Below are 15,999 nucleotides of genomic sequence, written 5' to 3' on the forward strand. Positions count from 1 at the left end.
TTAAGTACAGAGTATAAAAACCTTAATGCTGCTTCAAGAACCTCACCTTTCACACGTTAACTTCCTGGGATTAACTGTGCAACTAATGCATATTAACATCGATATTTGCATTCAATTTTCTCAGGATCCTTTTCCAGAATATTTTTAAAAAACTAATTTTCTTCCTTGATAATACTCACTTTCAAATGATCTAAATTAAGCTGAAAATCCTTGCACCGTAACAATAAACAACGCACCCATCTGCCAATATCCCAAAATTATGCAACAGAAGTGTCAGGTACGACGGCAATGCCATCTCTCTTACTCACGGGCAAAAGTTACAAACTTTTCCATAGAAGCTGGTTGATCTACAAGATGTTCAGCACAGAAATGCCTCCTTTATAAATGCACAGCCTGAATCGCTTAAATTATTTGTAAGCCCGACCCCTGCTGGTAATTTTCTGATATTATAAATTAGCATCTTTTTCCCTTTTGGAAGCTTCTAAAATGCCGAGGAGCAGCTTTTAGCAGTGTCTAGGCCATCGAGAAAGATTATCAATAATTTTGAGAAGAGACACTAAGCTAGCCGGGTTGGAGGATGCTGAAGAAGCAGGAGACTGAAAAGGTTGGGAAAAATGGAAATTCAAAATGGAATTAATGCTTTTAAGGGCATATTTCTAAATGGACTGCAGAACAGGCCACAAGAGCAGCAACGTTTTTCTCTGAGGAACAACAGCACAGCAGTGACTGAAAGGTCAGAGCCAGACGCCGGACTCTCATCAGTACTTTCTCCATATTTACACACTGAATTTTAATTTAGAACAAATTTCTCCCCATCCAGCCTCCCAAATAAGCTGTGATATTGCCATTATCTGCCTGCAGAACTTCTCTCCATGTGGAGGTTTAAGCTCAGGCCTGTTAGATGCCCTTTTAGAATCACTGACAGCAGCCTCCAGAAAACACAAAGATCCAAGACACAAGCGAGCTGTAACAAGGGTGGGTTTAAGCCATTATATTTTTGTGCTATTTCACTTGCGATTTTAAGATTTAATAACATGTTTGTGCTCTTCATGCCTCACCAAAGAAAGGGCAGTGGTTCCGAGCCTGAGGCATCGCAGTCAGGCTGCAGGTGTACACAGACCACGTATTCTGTGACCGGCAGCACGCACAAGAGCACCTGCAAGCTCATCCCTCAGATGTCAGCTTCTTCCCAGTACCCCAACCATCAGGGTGTCCTCCTTTCCCGACACAGCGTGGGGCTTCCCACCGGGGGAGGTCAGCTCTCCTCCGTGCTGCTCTCCTTCGTAGACAAAACCTGCTGCTTCCCCTGTGCCGAGCACTGGGAACATTGCTGCAACCTCTTTGTAGCAAAGAGGTTTTTAGGACTGACGAGCACTTTCACTGCTTATCCCTCTTCTAACCTATTTTTAACACTGTTAAGTGTCCTGGACCTCCAGCGGGAAAGCATTAAGAACCATTAGCAAACAGTTTGTGCTATTCTAGCGTTGCTTTCCAGCCCTGGGGAACTCTTCCCAATGGCAAAGGCAGAGCAGCAAGGGAAATCCTATCTATATATAAACACAGCAAAGCGTTTGCAGCTGGTGGTTAAGATACGGCAGTCAAATATTGAAAAATATTTACTTGCTTGGCACTTGAATGTTTTCATTTACGTAAATTCAGGTAGAGGGCCAAGTGCGTACTGCTTTTGGATGCACCAGCATCCACAAAGGCAGCCTTAGTCTGCACACACCTTGTGCTCTCTGTCCATGGACATCTGCACAAGATATGTGATGCTCTTTTATCACCAATTTGCATGCCTCAACTCGTTACATATGGGAGTTACTTTCAGGTAGTGAGAACAATCCATGACAAATTCATGTGAGAACCACAAAAAGCAGAGTACAGAAACATCTGGGTACGGCACAACCATCTATCAACATAATGTTTGGGCCGGAACGAATGCCGGTGCCCATTTTGAAAGCAGCACTGCGGCACAAGGAAGGAACGTCAGTTACATTTGGAAATACCGACATCATTCTCAAGTTTTGTGATACAGGGAAAAAATCATTTGGATTAATTTCTGGAAAATTTTGCTCCTTCTCCATACAGGGGATTGAAAACATGAACATATTTAAGACTTTTTCTGCATCAGATGCAGACAGTTTAACCCAGAGTCAAAGGCTCTCCACAGGTGCACAGTAAATTCCAGCCACCTCTGCAGCCTTTCATGAGATCAAATTTAGTGCAAGAATGCAGATTCACTGGCATTTGCTCAGACATGTGGATTTTCCCACTTTCAAAACCAAGCTTTAAATTACTTCCACTGTTCTGTTTCCCGAGGAGGAAAAAGAAAAAACCCCACCTTCGGCCTCAGCTCTCCTGAAATGATACTTGTGAGAATCAAGACATCCCAACATGTGCGTTCAGTCTATCTAAAAAGTGCTTAGATGGTGAGCAATGGCTGCTAGAGAAAAGAGCCAGGCTGCTCCTATTTTAGAAAGGAAGAAGGAAGGAATCTGATTTGTTTTTCAACAGTACCTAGGCACTTCCAAGAGCCTCTCTCAGTCCACAGCTTTTCAATGGAGTTAACCAGTGAGAACTCCCTACCATCATCCCTTTAGCACTCTTTTAGTAATTTTTAACATTCTCAGATGTGTTACGTGATTGCCTGTAGAGCAGCATGGATATTGCCCATGAGGACATGTCTCATGGAGGCCCCATCTGCAAAGAGGACACGGCCATGTGGAAAAGCTATTGCTGAACAGGAAACTATTGAATGGAGCAGAAAATGTATGTGTTGGGAAGATGCTATTAAGGGATCCAGATGGCATTGAGATGGTGTTAGGAGCAGAGCAGACAGAATTCCAGCAAGTGTGACTAATAGGCATTGGCAAGGACATGAATTTCTTTTGAATTACTGTAACACTACCCAGTCACTAAATCCACAAAAAACATTTAGGATTTACTGGGGTTGCAGTTTGACAGCAGAAAGAAAAAGTTCAGATTTGTTACAGCTGAAAAGGTCCTTCAGCTGTTGCCACTTAAGTCTTTACTGAAGTTCTGTTAAAATACATTACTTTTATTTATAGGTTCTGAAAAACTAGTTTCTGCACAGTTATCACCTTCCCTCTAAAAGGTGCTAATGCCTAAATGCTCTCTGTTTCGCTATACCCCACAGTGCATGAACTCAACAGTTTGATCACTTTTTCTTTTCATAAGATCTGCAGAATATAAACAAAGATTTCAGAGGGAGCAGGAAGAAGTGTGAGAAATGACAGCATTAGCACCGGCTTTTATTGTCTCTTCAGAAACGATGATGCTGGGAGAGAGTTTCACATTTAAAGTTATAAAAGGTCTGACGAAAGAGCACTTTGTTCTCAAGAGAAGGAGGAAAAACTGATAAAGTCTTTCAAGTTTCTCACTGAAAATTTACTTTCCATACTAAAGAAAAATGAGACAAAAGATATAGTTTTAAAAGCTCTCATTCACTCACAGGAGGTGAATACAGATTCAAAGGATTAATATGGATATTTTTTTTCTCCTTTATGTCTTTCCTGCTTTTGTTTTCAGAAGTCAGCTTCTAACCACAGGGTGTATGTGAAAATGGCTGGAGGCTCACAGTCCATTCCTGCTCTGCAGACTCCCTTTCCTGGCTTCTGCCGGTTTTCCTCTATTTTTCACATTCCGTCGTGACAGCAGCTGACTGGAGAGGCTGGGCTCAGACCAGAAGAGCAGACACACCATACTGTAGATTAACGGGATTTCAAAGACCGCAATAAACTACAAAAATGGAAATAACTCCCTCATAAGCTGTGGCATTTCTTTCCCCACTTTCTAATTTAAAAGTTTGCATTCTTCACCCTGTTTTCTGTCAGAATTAATTTTGGGCAGCAGTCTGTAGAAGGAAGGAGTAACAGTGGAGCTCACGTTGCTCGCTCCTCCTTAGCAGCTATGTAAAACTGAGTAAACCCGTCCTGTTGAGGCCCACAAGGGCACAGGAGGAGGACAAGCACAGCAGACATAATCCCTTCCCATGCTAATCTCTGTTCTCCTCCAAACTCCATCTGTTCTTTAATCACGCTACCCAATTTGTCCCTGCTGCTGGACACATCCAGCCAAGCCACGAGGAGTGTTCTGGGGTGGACACAGCACATTATTCCTGAATCCCAAAAGCCTGGGGGAAGACGGTGATTGCCAGGGAAGGTTATGGAGCAGAGCATCCATAACAACAGGATCCAGGGACAACAGGGGGATCAGGCCCAGCCAGCACGGGGTTATGAGAAGCAGGTCCTGCCTGAAGAACCTGATCTCCTTCTGTGACCGGGTGACCTGCCTAGTGGATGAGGGAAAGGCTGTGGAAGGTGTCTACCCGGACCTTAGTAAAGACTTTGACACCACCTGCCATGGCATCTCCTGAAGAAACGGGTGCCCGTGGCTGGGACGGCGGTGCTCTATGATGAGAAAGCCAGCTGGGCGGCCAAGCCCAAAGCGTGGTGGGGAATGGAGCTATGTCCCGCCGGTGGCCGGGCACCAGCGCTGTTCCACAGGGCTCGGGGCTGGGGCCAGTTCTGCTTAACACCTTTATCGATGATCTAGACGAAGGGATCGAGTGCACCCTCAGTCACTCTGCAGGTGGCACCCAGCTGGGGGGAGCTGCCCTGCTGGGGGGCAGGGGGCTCTGCGGGGGGGCTGGGCAGGCCGGGCCCAGGGGCCGAGGTTCAACCAGGCTCCGTGCCAGGCCCTGCCCATGGGTCACAGCAGCCCCTGCAGCGCTGCGGGCTGGGGCAGGGGGCTGGGAACTGCCCGGAGGGAAAGGGCCTGGGGGGGCTGGGCAACAGCTGCTGGTCAGGAGCCGTGTGCCCGGGTGGCCAAGGTGGCCAGCAGCATCCTGGCTGGTACCCGAACCAGCGTGGCCAGCAGGGCCAGGGCAGTGCCCATCCCCCTGCACTGGGCACCGGTGCGGCCGCCCCTCGAACCCTGGGCTCAGCTGTGGCCCCTCACTGCCAGGGGGACGTGGAGGGGCTGGAGCGTGTCCAGAGCCGGGCAGGGGCTGGGGAAGGGGCTGGGGCACAAGCCCTGTGGGGAGCGGCTGGGGGAGCTGGGGGGGGTCAGCCTGGAGAGCAGGGGGCTCGGGGGGGACCTGATCGCTCCCTCCAGCTGCCTGACAGGGGCTGTGGGCAGGGGGGGTCGGTCTCTGCGCCCAGGGAACAAGCGACAGGGCAAGAGCAAACGGCCTCAAGTTGTGCCAGGGGAGGTTTAGGTTGGAAAACAGGAAAAATGTCTTCACCAAAAGTGTGGTCAGGCATTGGAAGAGGCTGCCCAGGGAGGTGGTGGAGTCAATAAAGAGGTATTTAAAAAACATGGAGATGTGGTGCTTAGGGACCTGGTTTAGTGGTGGGCTTGCCAGTGCTGGGTTAATGGTTGGACTTGGTGATCTCAAAGGTCTTCTTCAACCTAAATAATTCTATGATTCTATCTTGCACTCCTTTGAGAAGGAGCCTCTTCTATGAAAAAAAAACTTGGTCCAGTTTGCTGTCCAATGCACAGAAAATGCCAGAAAACACAAAATAAGATCCAACTCTATAATTTGACTGCTTAAGTCTAGGTGCATAAGAAAAAAAGCTTTATGGAGTCAATTCTGCGATGCTGAATGGAGTGCTTGAGAGTCTGAGAAGACACCTGACGCAGTAACAGTAGCCAACAGTAAGGAAAAAGGAGCAGGGACTGACTTACCAGTTCTCCAGAAAAGAGAGCTCCAGCAGAAAGAGAACTCTTTGCACCAAGCCATTTACTGTTTGAGCTGAGCCATGAAAAGAGTGATTAAAAACAAACAAAGCCATGCTTTCTGGAACAGCTTTGTAGCTAAATGACTAGCATCAGGGCCTGGGACAAGTATTTAAATCAGCTGTAACAACAAAGAGCGGTTCAGTAAAAAGCAACAGAAAAAACAGGCTGGAATTAGAGCCTGGGACTGTGGCCTCTGTGCATCCATAGCCTCAGGAGCATGCGGTACTGAAATGGGAAAGAGAAGAAAAGACAAAATATCACCATGAAAAAACGGCAGCAGCTTAGCCTCTTTGCTGAAACAGCTTTCAGGGTACGGCTCATCACTGGAGAGTAGCTCTGAACCACCAATGGCTTTACAGGGAACAGGCCTATGTTTCTGTTATACTTGGTGTGAAAGGTTTGACACAATTTCATGAAAGGAGGAGAGAGATGAGATTAGTAGACAAAGAAATTCTTTTAAAAACAAAGGGAGAAAAACATTAGCTTGGGGAGTTTAGGGCTGCCTTTGAGCAGAACCAAACACCACAATCCCGTAACAAGAAGGTACTTGCGAGCTCCACTTGTCCCCGCCCAGAAAACAGATTTTCATTTAGGGCAAAGCCAGACATCTCTATGCTTACTGCTGAGAGCCTTCTGCAACATGAAGTGATCCTGGACTGTGTGGCAATCTCACTGTTTCCCCCTACACACGCTGTCCCTGAAGCTGCTCAGTTAATAGATGGCAAATGCTGTTCAGTGAAGATAAACACTGAATAATGAGTCTTGGAGGTGAAAATAAAGAGTCTGAACATCTCCTACATGAAAGCGTGCTGCAGCCCATACCAACCCAGGGAGGGAGAGACCGAGGAGGTTCTGTAGAAATACTCTGAAAACCTTCAGCTCCCAGAAGGCAGCAGACAGGATGCTGGCTTTACTGATAGAGAGGCACAGTATTAATCAGGAGCGACGGGGTTTAATGCTGCTGAGGAGGCACTGAGCACTTCTGCAGCGGTATAAATATTAGGTTTCAGAGGGTCTAGTGCACCTTAGCCAAGGAAAAACCCGAATGTGCTCAGGTCAAACAAACGTCCACAATATGCAAAAGCAGATGGAGACAAGTTTATCCCCCTGAAAAAAGGAAGCCATAGCATACTATCCTTTACCAGAACTCAAACATATGACAGAATAAAAAAAGGGAGATGTGTGCCTTGGGTCTCCAGAACTATTACATCACCTTGAGGGAACTATAGCAGCGAGTCCCTAAGATTAGGTGTACGGCCCTAAAATGTATTGGAATAGCTTAGCTGAACGTGTGTTATTTTCAAACACCTCCCCTCTGCTATGGAACTGGGTTTGCAAAGCCATAAAACAAGCTCCAGAGGCAAAGCACAAGAGCAAATTCATAACGTACAGGCCAGTAATTTCTGCTTTCTGCAATTCTGCTTGCTGCAAAATCTTGCTTTCAGTCCTATGAAGCAGTAACGCTTTATAGTGATGGAGCTGAAAATATAAAAGAATTAAGAAGTGCAACTCCAGCCAAAGTCTTACATCAGCTGAGAATAAAAAACTCAGCCTGTCAAGGTTTGATTTGCTCAGCTTAAATAAAAAGGAACTTCATATCAAACATTCAGAAACAGATGAACTTTTCTGTGCTCGGTATTTATTGTGTCACCTGCTTTGGAATAGAAGCTGTAAACGCTTTAATAAATACATGGAAAGGTTGTCTAGCTTCACTGTAGCTTTAGTAAATGCTTATATATCCTCTGCTGAAACACTGTTTTGTAACTTCTCTTTCACGGAATCACAACAGGTACACCTCTGCCATCTGCAGCAATGCACAAGGGGAAACATCCCTCTTTTATCTCCAGTGCTACACGCGTATCAGTATTACAAAAGCTGGATTCTAAACCTCTTCACACATATGCCAACAGATCCTGTGTTTACAGTTGCGATTTGGTCAAAATAAGAAACAAACAGCAATGTTGTTTCCACAGGAACGGAAGTCAACAGAGAGAACAGTGACACAGGAGCCAGTCTTATGAATTAACTGAGAGCAACAGACCCCAAATATTAAAGGAGCCTGCAGCTTCCCGAAAGGTAGAAAAAATGAGAGAGTAGCTAAATGCAGGAAAGATCAGCGGCTGAGGCTTTCCATTAATGCTTCATGGACTTCTCATGTCCATTAAAATCTGGTGGGAAAGTAAAAAGTGTGCTCAGGAAAAGAACATCCTACTTCAGAAATACAAGGAAAATACATTTTCATCGATGCTGCCATGCCATGCCCTGAATACCAGGCAGCCTATGCACACAGGCCATCTAGACACGTATAGCTTTTATGCACTGTAGCACGGTGAGGTCCCGTTCGTGGTGCTCTACCATGAGATGGCAATAACTGGCGCAAGCAGCGAAACTACCCTGGGCCTTTCCCTTCTCATTAGTTCCACTGAGAATGGTAGAATCTTCTCAGCTTTCCCCCCTTGCTTTGCCTACCTGAGCGTGTCAACCTCCTCCTTGGTGACGATGGTACTTTGCTCAGCTGTGCACTCTTGGGACTTCAGGACCTTCACCTCCACCTCCAGCTGCAGAAGAGAAAAGCATTAGCTCCTCCAGAACTACTAAGGGGGCACACACAAACAGCAAAGGGAGGAGGAGGAAATCATGATGTTCCACACAGATCAGACCCTTCTCAGGACAGGGACGTGAAGCACAACTCTTCACATGTTGAATGTCAAAACCTCGGGTAACCCTGCTTCCCTTTGCAATCCCTTTTGCCTTCCCCAACATCTCTGAGGTAGAAGAGGCACAGAAAGTTGATTGTTTCTAAGCAAAGCTTCTGCTTCTCTTCCAGATGTTTTCCCTACCCGTCCCCCACGGATAATGGAATGCAGAGAATTATCTGTGTGGTACTAGGAGCTCGCTGGTACTCAAGATTCAGTATTGACAGTTCAACTTCATTTAGCTTCAATTCCTCCCCAGAAGTGAACCACAGGATTATGCTGCCTTGTCCAGGACAACTCCGAGATACGTACATTGAATCCAAAAGATTGGGGAATATTTCCAGCGCTTTCCAATATACGCTTCTACCTCAAGCTGCTCAGGTAGCTCTAGCGGGTCAAACAAACAATTAAGAATACTTTCTGCCTCTGGCCTTGTTCGGGAAGGAACTCACAAGAAAGCACTTCAAAACTCCACAGACGAAAACTTCTTACCCAGACTCTACCATTCCCAGGCTCCCTGACTTATGGGGATCTGCACCCTAATTCAGCTATCAAGACAATGCATAGATTGATAAACTACCTATGTTACTTGTTTCTAAACCCCTAAGAAAATGATTTATTATGACATGTAAGTAGAGACAAACTACCTAGAGGATACTCAAACTTCTGTTGCAGCACCTTCTCCTAGCTTAGACCTCCTACACACTCATCTTTGAGATTTTGGATTTCTTTTTGTCATCTGTGTTTTAGCACCTGGCAACTAATTCCCCTAATAAGTCTATTGATAGAAACTATTTGTCACTCAGGAGGAAAACAATAAGCAATCCAGCCCTAATTATAGACGCAAAACTTACGACCACAGAGAGCTCAGTGCTCAGCATCAGGGAAATAATCCATTAATACACCATTCCCTCCAACAGCACGGATTAGACTTGTAGAGCAAAATCACATTACAACAGCAAACTTCTTGCAAAGACAACGAGCTGGCAGAAACTCCCCAATTTTACAAGGAAGAGGAGCATATTGACATGTGCAGTCATATTGCTCAGTCAGAACTGAAATTTTGACATATTGCCTGTTTGCCCTTCCATGCTTACCAGAAGAGACAGACAGACGTGGCAGCGCTGTTAGCAGGAAAGGGCAAAAAAGAGACGGTTGGATTATTCTCCCTCCCCTTTCTGATACCACAGGGACAGGGCAGAAGAGAGAGGGCAGAAAACAGATTTTAGCCAAATTTCCCCGTCACCCCGAAGTCCCACATTCTCCCCCTGCCTGTCAAAAGGCATCCAGGAAAAAAAATAAGCAAAGGCCCACCTGCATCATCAGGCTGTACAAATGTTAATGTATATTAGCTGCCTGATAAGATTATCACAGCCAGAAATGCTTCCCTCAATTTTCTGATTACTGAGCTTATCTCTCACAGCTCAGCCCATCACAGATGGCTGGGGATAAAGCAAGAGCACCAGATAACTCCAGGAATGCGAATAAAAGGTACCAGGATGAGGAGCAGGCTTCAATTCCAACCTCCTTCTAGCAGGAAACTACTTGTTGTATCTCCCGTCTTCCATGCCTGCTGAAGCCTGGATGTGTTTGCTGTTAGAGTGGTTTGCGCTGCTTTCTGGACTGCGTGTGGACAGCACGTGACGATGGAAAGGCCGGTGAGTAAGTTTTTTATCACTGGCTAAGCAGGCTCAGCCTTGAGTCCAACTGCCACCTGCTCACTGACACGAGCAGCTCAATCACGGCCACCTTCCTGGGGGAGAAGGGGGGACACAGGGGGTGAGCGAGTAATCTCTTCTTGTGATCTGGGGTCTCTTGTGTTGGCTGCATAGAGAGGAAAAAAACGGAGCATGTAACGGGAAAGGAGACAGGAGAGTGAATGCACACATTCTCAAGTGAATGCTGCCGTGAAAAGCATGAGCGCAGGTCTCGCCTGATGTACAGGGGTGACAAATTAGTGCCAGGTACGCCCAGTAGCAGTGTGATGAGATTTTGCTGGGTTTCCAAGAATAAGCCATTGAAGGAGAATGAGGAGGGAAGGACACATGGACTGTAAGGGCATTTTATGTCATTTCTGTGTGCTCCCAATTTTCAAGCGCCAGAACTACCTAGACTGAAAATCTGATGTGCCCGAGGCGAGAATGGAGAGGAGGGCACCGTGATATCTCTACAGATGAAACTGACTCAAGCAGTTAAACATTGACATGGACCTGCTTCCCAGAACTAGGATTAAAACCACTGGAGAGTTTCAGGTTCAGGCCAAGGTACATCTTTGTGCTACAGCAAATGACTGTCATCAAAACCTCACAAAATGTTTATGAAAAAAAGGAAAGTAAAACAATTAAGGTATTAAATATTTCATGCAAAACATGCCATTTCCTTTAATTGTTAGGGTTTTGGTAAGGAAAACATCCCTGACTGCCAATCTCACAGAAGATATTAAAAATATTATTTATGTCTTTTCCAGGGCAAGAAGAAAGTTAGTCGAGATCAGATGGAGTTGCTTGTTGCTGGGATCCAGTTCTGCTTTTCTGAAGGCAGCACAGTGCAGGCAAATAGGTCTTCATGAAACAAGAATCAAGAGAAGAGCAAAAAAGAGCAAAAACCATGGAATCCGTTGCCTGCTGGACAATCCAACCAGAACATGATCTCACCAGCTCCTGGTCAAACCTGGCACACTTGTACCAGTGTGATGCTGTGACAGATGTGGCCACTGCTCGCTCCTCCAGCTGGACCTTCACTGCAGTTCTGCACGTGACGCAGTCAGGACAGCAGAGAAAAGAGAAAGAAGCGGCAGAACTGAATGAGGAAAATAAGCAACAGGAAGGCAGCAACAGGAGAAATACAAACCCATATTCTACATAATTTCCAGCACCATGGAAAGCCTAAGAGGTGAGGAGGTTAACAAGACCATTCCCTTTGACACAGCCTCTTCAGGACCAAGTGATAAGCATGGAATGACCCACCACAGTGGCAGTTTGTCCCTTCCTGTCCACAATCATCTCAGCGCCAGTGGCAAAGAACAGACTCGAGAAGGGATAAGGAGAGGAAGAGCCAATCTTCTCTTGCTGTTTTCTCTGCCTAATTCCCATCACATTCCTTTTCCTCAATTATTTTCCAGTCCTAGTCTCTCTTGCTCACCAGATGCTGCTTTCAGCAGGCATTTACTGCTTTTTGGACTAACTCAATATTCCTGTCTAAACTCTTCCAATTTTTATCAATAATTTTATATAACTGGCTGAGTTAAACTTTTATTACTTTGAATACATTAAACTAGTAGAAGCCATTACCCAGCAGACAGAGGAAACAGGCTGCTCAAATTGCAGCTCATTGCTGTATTCCCCCATTCAGTACCAAATGACCTAGGTCAGGCTTGGATCCTTTCGCTCTCTTTTATGTTGATCTGGGTTTTTTAACTAGCATTGAGAGCAGAGAGAGAACACTGTTCCAAAATACAGCATTGTATGTCTTACCCTGAAAACTGCACCAGAGCGACCTAAGGACCTACAACTTCTGCAGAAGCTTCAGGGTTAATATTGCCCAGGACCCAACACCCAGCGATATCCCCACTGTACAGAAACATATTAGCAACTTGAAAAGAAACAAAGTTCTTTTTTTTTTTTTAAAGTTATCCCAGGTTTTTATGACACTAGAAAAGGCAGCATAATGAATAATGCCAGAGCCTATTACTTGTGAATAAAACATATAAACAAGTACTTATATTTTGATTATGTGATGTTCTCTTCTCTTTAGAATATAACGGAGCCTCTCGCTCTCAACCTAAAATGACCTCGTTTATCCCAAATCTTTTCTATTCTCTTTCACTGCATACGAATGCATTTCAGACCAGCTTTATTGCTTTCAATAGAAAGTGACCAGGACACATCCAGTATATAGAATAATTTTAGAATGTCCACTTCTACAAATATACAAGTACCCTAAAAGATGAAATGCAAATATTTTTCCAAAAGAAGTATTGTCATTACTATTTGCAAACTGAGAGAGGAAGGAATAACATGGATGGATTTTTGTCTAGTGTTTAATTAAACAAAATAGCGTTCTTTTTTCAGCTTTACTTATAAACCTGCCTGAACAGGATTTCAAGATGGTGGTTTTCCTCCAAGTGTTAATGACATAGCAAACACCCACAGCAGTGTAAGAAATATGTTCCTTGCTGGTTCTCTCTTCTGTAGGAATTATTTAAAGATGCATGAGATGACAGGAGAAACATAAAATTATAAATTCATCTCCTGACAGCTAGAAGAAACAAACTTTTCCTTTAGAGAGCTGATTTTCTTGGCCTATTTCTGGCATTTGTCATTTCTGACCCATATTTGTCCCCTCCAAAACAAGTTCTCTGAGCCTCCACCACGCCACTGACCTGCTGTTCCTCCCACTTGATTCCAGCAGCCTTCAACACTGCTGAAGACAAGACAAGCCTTTCCAAAGCACCCTACTGACCACCACTGTCCACACCCCACCTTCAAAACAAGACATATCACGGGACTGAAACCTCTAAATCAAATCAGTTCTAAAGCGAACCACATTTACAAACTTTTGAACATTTTAACACACTGCCCAGAATAATAATCAAATCTCCGTTCAGGTGCCCCATTTTGGGTAGTACAGGACTCAAAATCTAAAGCATTTCAACCCACTGCTAAAGTTAGGATTTGCAAATTGGAAAAAAGGGGGCAGTTTACTTGCCCACATCAATGTACACGTATTTCACAGAACACATGCTGCAGACACACGGTTATTATTTGAATAATGAGTGCATTTTAGTGAGGGGCTGATACAGCAATCTTATCCTGATGAAATGTGTCTGCACGTCATTCAGCATTCTTGGAACTGTAAAAAGCAGGAAATGCTGAATCCATTATAAATGTCTAAAGGTTTATTTAACAATGGGCTGATGCAACATCCTTTAAAAGGCCTTCCTCAGCAAAAGAGCTGATTTTAAAAGGCAGAGATAAATAGGAAATGAATTGCATGGAGCCAACATGGAAAGGTGAATTGAGAGGTTGTGTTTGACTACAAGTCTCAACACAATTCAAGAAGCTATTTAAATACATAAATATTTAAATGTATTAAAACCCAGCAGACTTGGAAAGGAAGAGTGTACGCTAAAATAGACAAGAGCAGAGAAATGGGACCCCCAGTATGGCCCATACACTGAGGTTTGAAAACAGACAAACTACCATTCCCCAGGAGTTTGATACACCAGTTATCCTAGTGATGTTATTTGTGCATCTCTCCAAAGGATGTAGCAGCGACTAAGGATCTTATTCGTGCCTCTTCCCACAGAGCAGCATGGGATGCCTGGTGATCTCCTCTTGTCTACAAGCTTATAAATCTGGCATCAGGACAGAAATCAAATATACATGAACACCAGTGAGTTTAATTTGGGTGTCCAGCAATACCACAAGGTAGTAAGACACCACGCTGAGCACTTCCACAGATCATTCTGCTCAGCAAGAGCAGTATTACCTCTTCCATACACCCAGCCCACTGACATTCTGAACAACACCTGAAGGACAATACCTGCAAAACAAAATATTACTTGCCATTTAGAAACAGGCTAAACAGCCCAGGATTAGTAGGTACATTTTCTTGGGAAAATTGATCCTTGATGCTATTGTGAAACAAAAGCAATAAAGCCAAAGAAAACCAGATATTCAATAAGAAGTGGTTTAGAACTATCTATTTCCCACTTGGTTGAAGAAAAAAAACATTATTTTTTTTCCCTCTTTAAGGACAAAGGCTAACTGGATCACAGTCTCTATGGGTTACCCACTCTGTAACAAATTTGGTGTGCTTTTATCACTGAGAAGGCAGGGCTAGAAGCAACCTTCCAGCAAACAGTTTCCTAAAAAGGTACTCATGCATATATATTACTGTAGATACACACAAACTCGGAAGCGGACATATGCTGACTTCAGACTGTATTGGAGAGAAGCAGGATAGTGGCTTTTCTCCTCCTGTTGCAGTAAAAAGAGAGCAATTTTTCAAGTTTATACCGAATGTCATTCTATTTCATTTCCAAATATAATCTCCCAGAGAGAAGGTTCACTTGCCCTATTTCCAATCTCTAAAGTTAATACACAAATTTATATTCCTTTCTCCCACTCGCTCTCCTAAATTAAGAGGCGTAATTACTAGGAACGCTTGCTACAAACGAATAAAGTGCCAAGGGAGAAGGAGCTGTCACTGTTGGATGTCTGCAGCAGCCACCCTCCCCTCTCTCCCGTCCCCAGAGGATCCTGCTTATGAGGCAGTTTCTATCTTTCCTATTAGCAGGGGTAGCTCACACACAGGAGCAGACACCAACCCCTCCCTCTGCAGGCAGGACAATCATAAGGAACAAAATTACAAAATTAACTTCAGCCTGTCAAGGAGCCACTGGTGCTTGCAAAGATGATTCCTCCCAAGTTCACCTTTCGCCTCTCCCCAGTCCTGCTGACCTCCTGAGCGATGTCAGGTTTCTTTAATGATAGCAGAGAAATTCGTATCTGCAATCTAAAAATTCAGCCCCAGTCTCACTCATCTCCCCCCTCCCCACCTCCAGCACCCTCTCAAAAGGAAGATTGATTATTATAATCAGACTTAGTTCTGACATGGCATTTGCATTTTCAAAGCACAGCATAGTCATTAACTAATTCATCTACCCCAAGGGAGCCCTAACGAGCTTTCACCTCTCTCCCCTCTGATTCCCAACCTGCAGGCAGCCCACAGCTTTCCTTCTGACACCTCCCCTCTACACTGTGCTGCACAAGTGCAACTTGGTGAAACTCCAGACAGGCTCAGTGAGCCAAATTCAGCCCTGCTGCAAAGGAACACAGCTCTGCTGCTAGCAGCTGAAGAGGACGAATGCACAGACACCCTATTTAAACTAGCTATCCTACAGTTTCTGTTCTGCAAAAACAGGCCAGTGCCACAGGGGTCCCAAAATTACCATCCTCCTGAACGAGCAGCATCAACTGTGAGCCTGAGCTGCCTGCCCAGCTGCAAACATGTGAAGGAGAAAGCATCATCACATCACGCCCTTCAAACCCCCAGCCTCCTCCTGCACAGCCCATCCAACAAGCTCTTACCCAAATACCTGCAACACACCTTTGTCCCAAGACTCAGCCTCCTGCCCCTTCTTAAGTCTCTTCTCACACCCAACACTGCCAGATGCTGACCCTCCCCACTCACCCACCTCCCTCTGCTCATTTCTGCATCCTGCCCCATCAGAACCACAAAGCCCCACACCCCCAGATGCTCCACACAACAGTAGACTACTGTTGATGAACAATAATGTTTAACTGGAGGTGCTTAACCTGTATTCAGAGGATCCATTTCTAGCAGTCCTGTCTGGAACGCTTAGGAGAAAAAAAAAATATCAGCAAAATATTTCTTTTTCTCTCTTGCTTTTCAATCTACAGCAAACAGGGCTGTTACTTGAACAGGGGATAACATGACAGTACTGATAGTGTTACCCTGCAGCAATGCACTACAGACCAAGACTTGGTATCTCAGTTGGAGGTGCAGAATG

The 15,999-nt window shown here is 44.8% G+C and overlaps 1 protein-coding gene across 3 annotated transcripts in view; it reads right to left on the minus strand.

Moving 5' to 3' along the window:
- MAD1L1 (mitotic arrest deficient 1 like 1) overlaps nt 1-15,999 on the minus strand; it is a 380,760-nt gene that overhangs the window by 165,644 nt on the left and 199,117 nt on the right. For all 3 annotated transcript variants that reach the window (XM_040592111.1, XM_040592112.1, XM_040592113.1), the window contains one exon: nt 8,236-8,324. In XM_040592111.1, coding sequence (XP_040448045.1) covers nt 8,236-8,324 — 89 coding nt within the window. The remainder of the gene's footprint in view (nt 1-8,235; nt 8,325-15,999) is intronic.

This window comes from Falco naumanni, chromosome 4, assembly GCF_017639655.2.
Source record: "Falco naumanni isolate bFalNau1 chromosome 4, bFalNau1.pat, whole genome shotgun sequence".
Lineage (NCBI taxonomy): Eukaryota > Metazoa > Chordata > Aves > Falconiformes > Falconidae > Falco > Falco naumanni.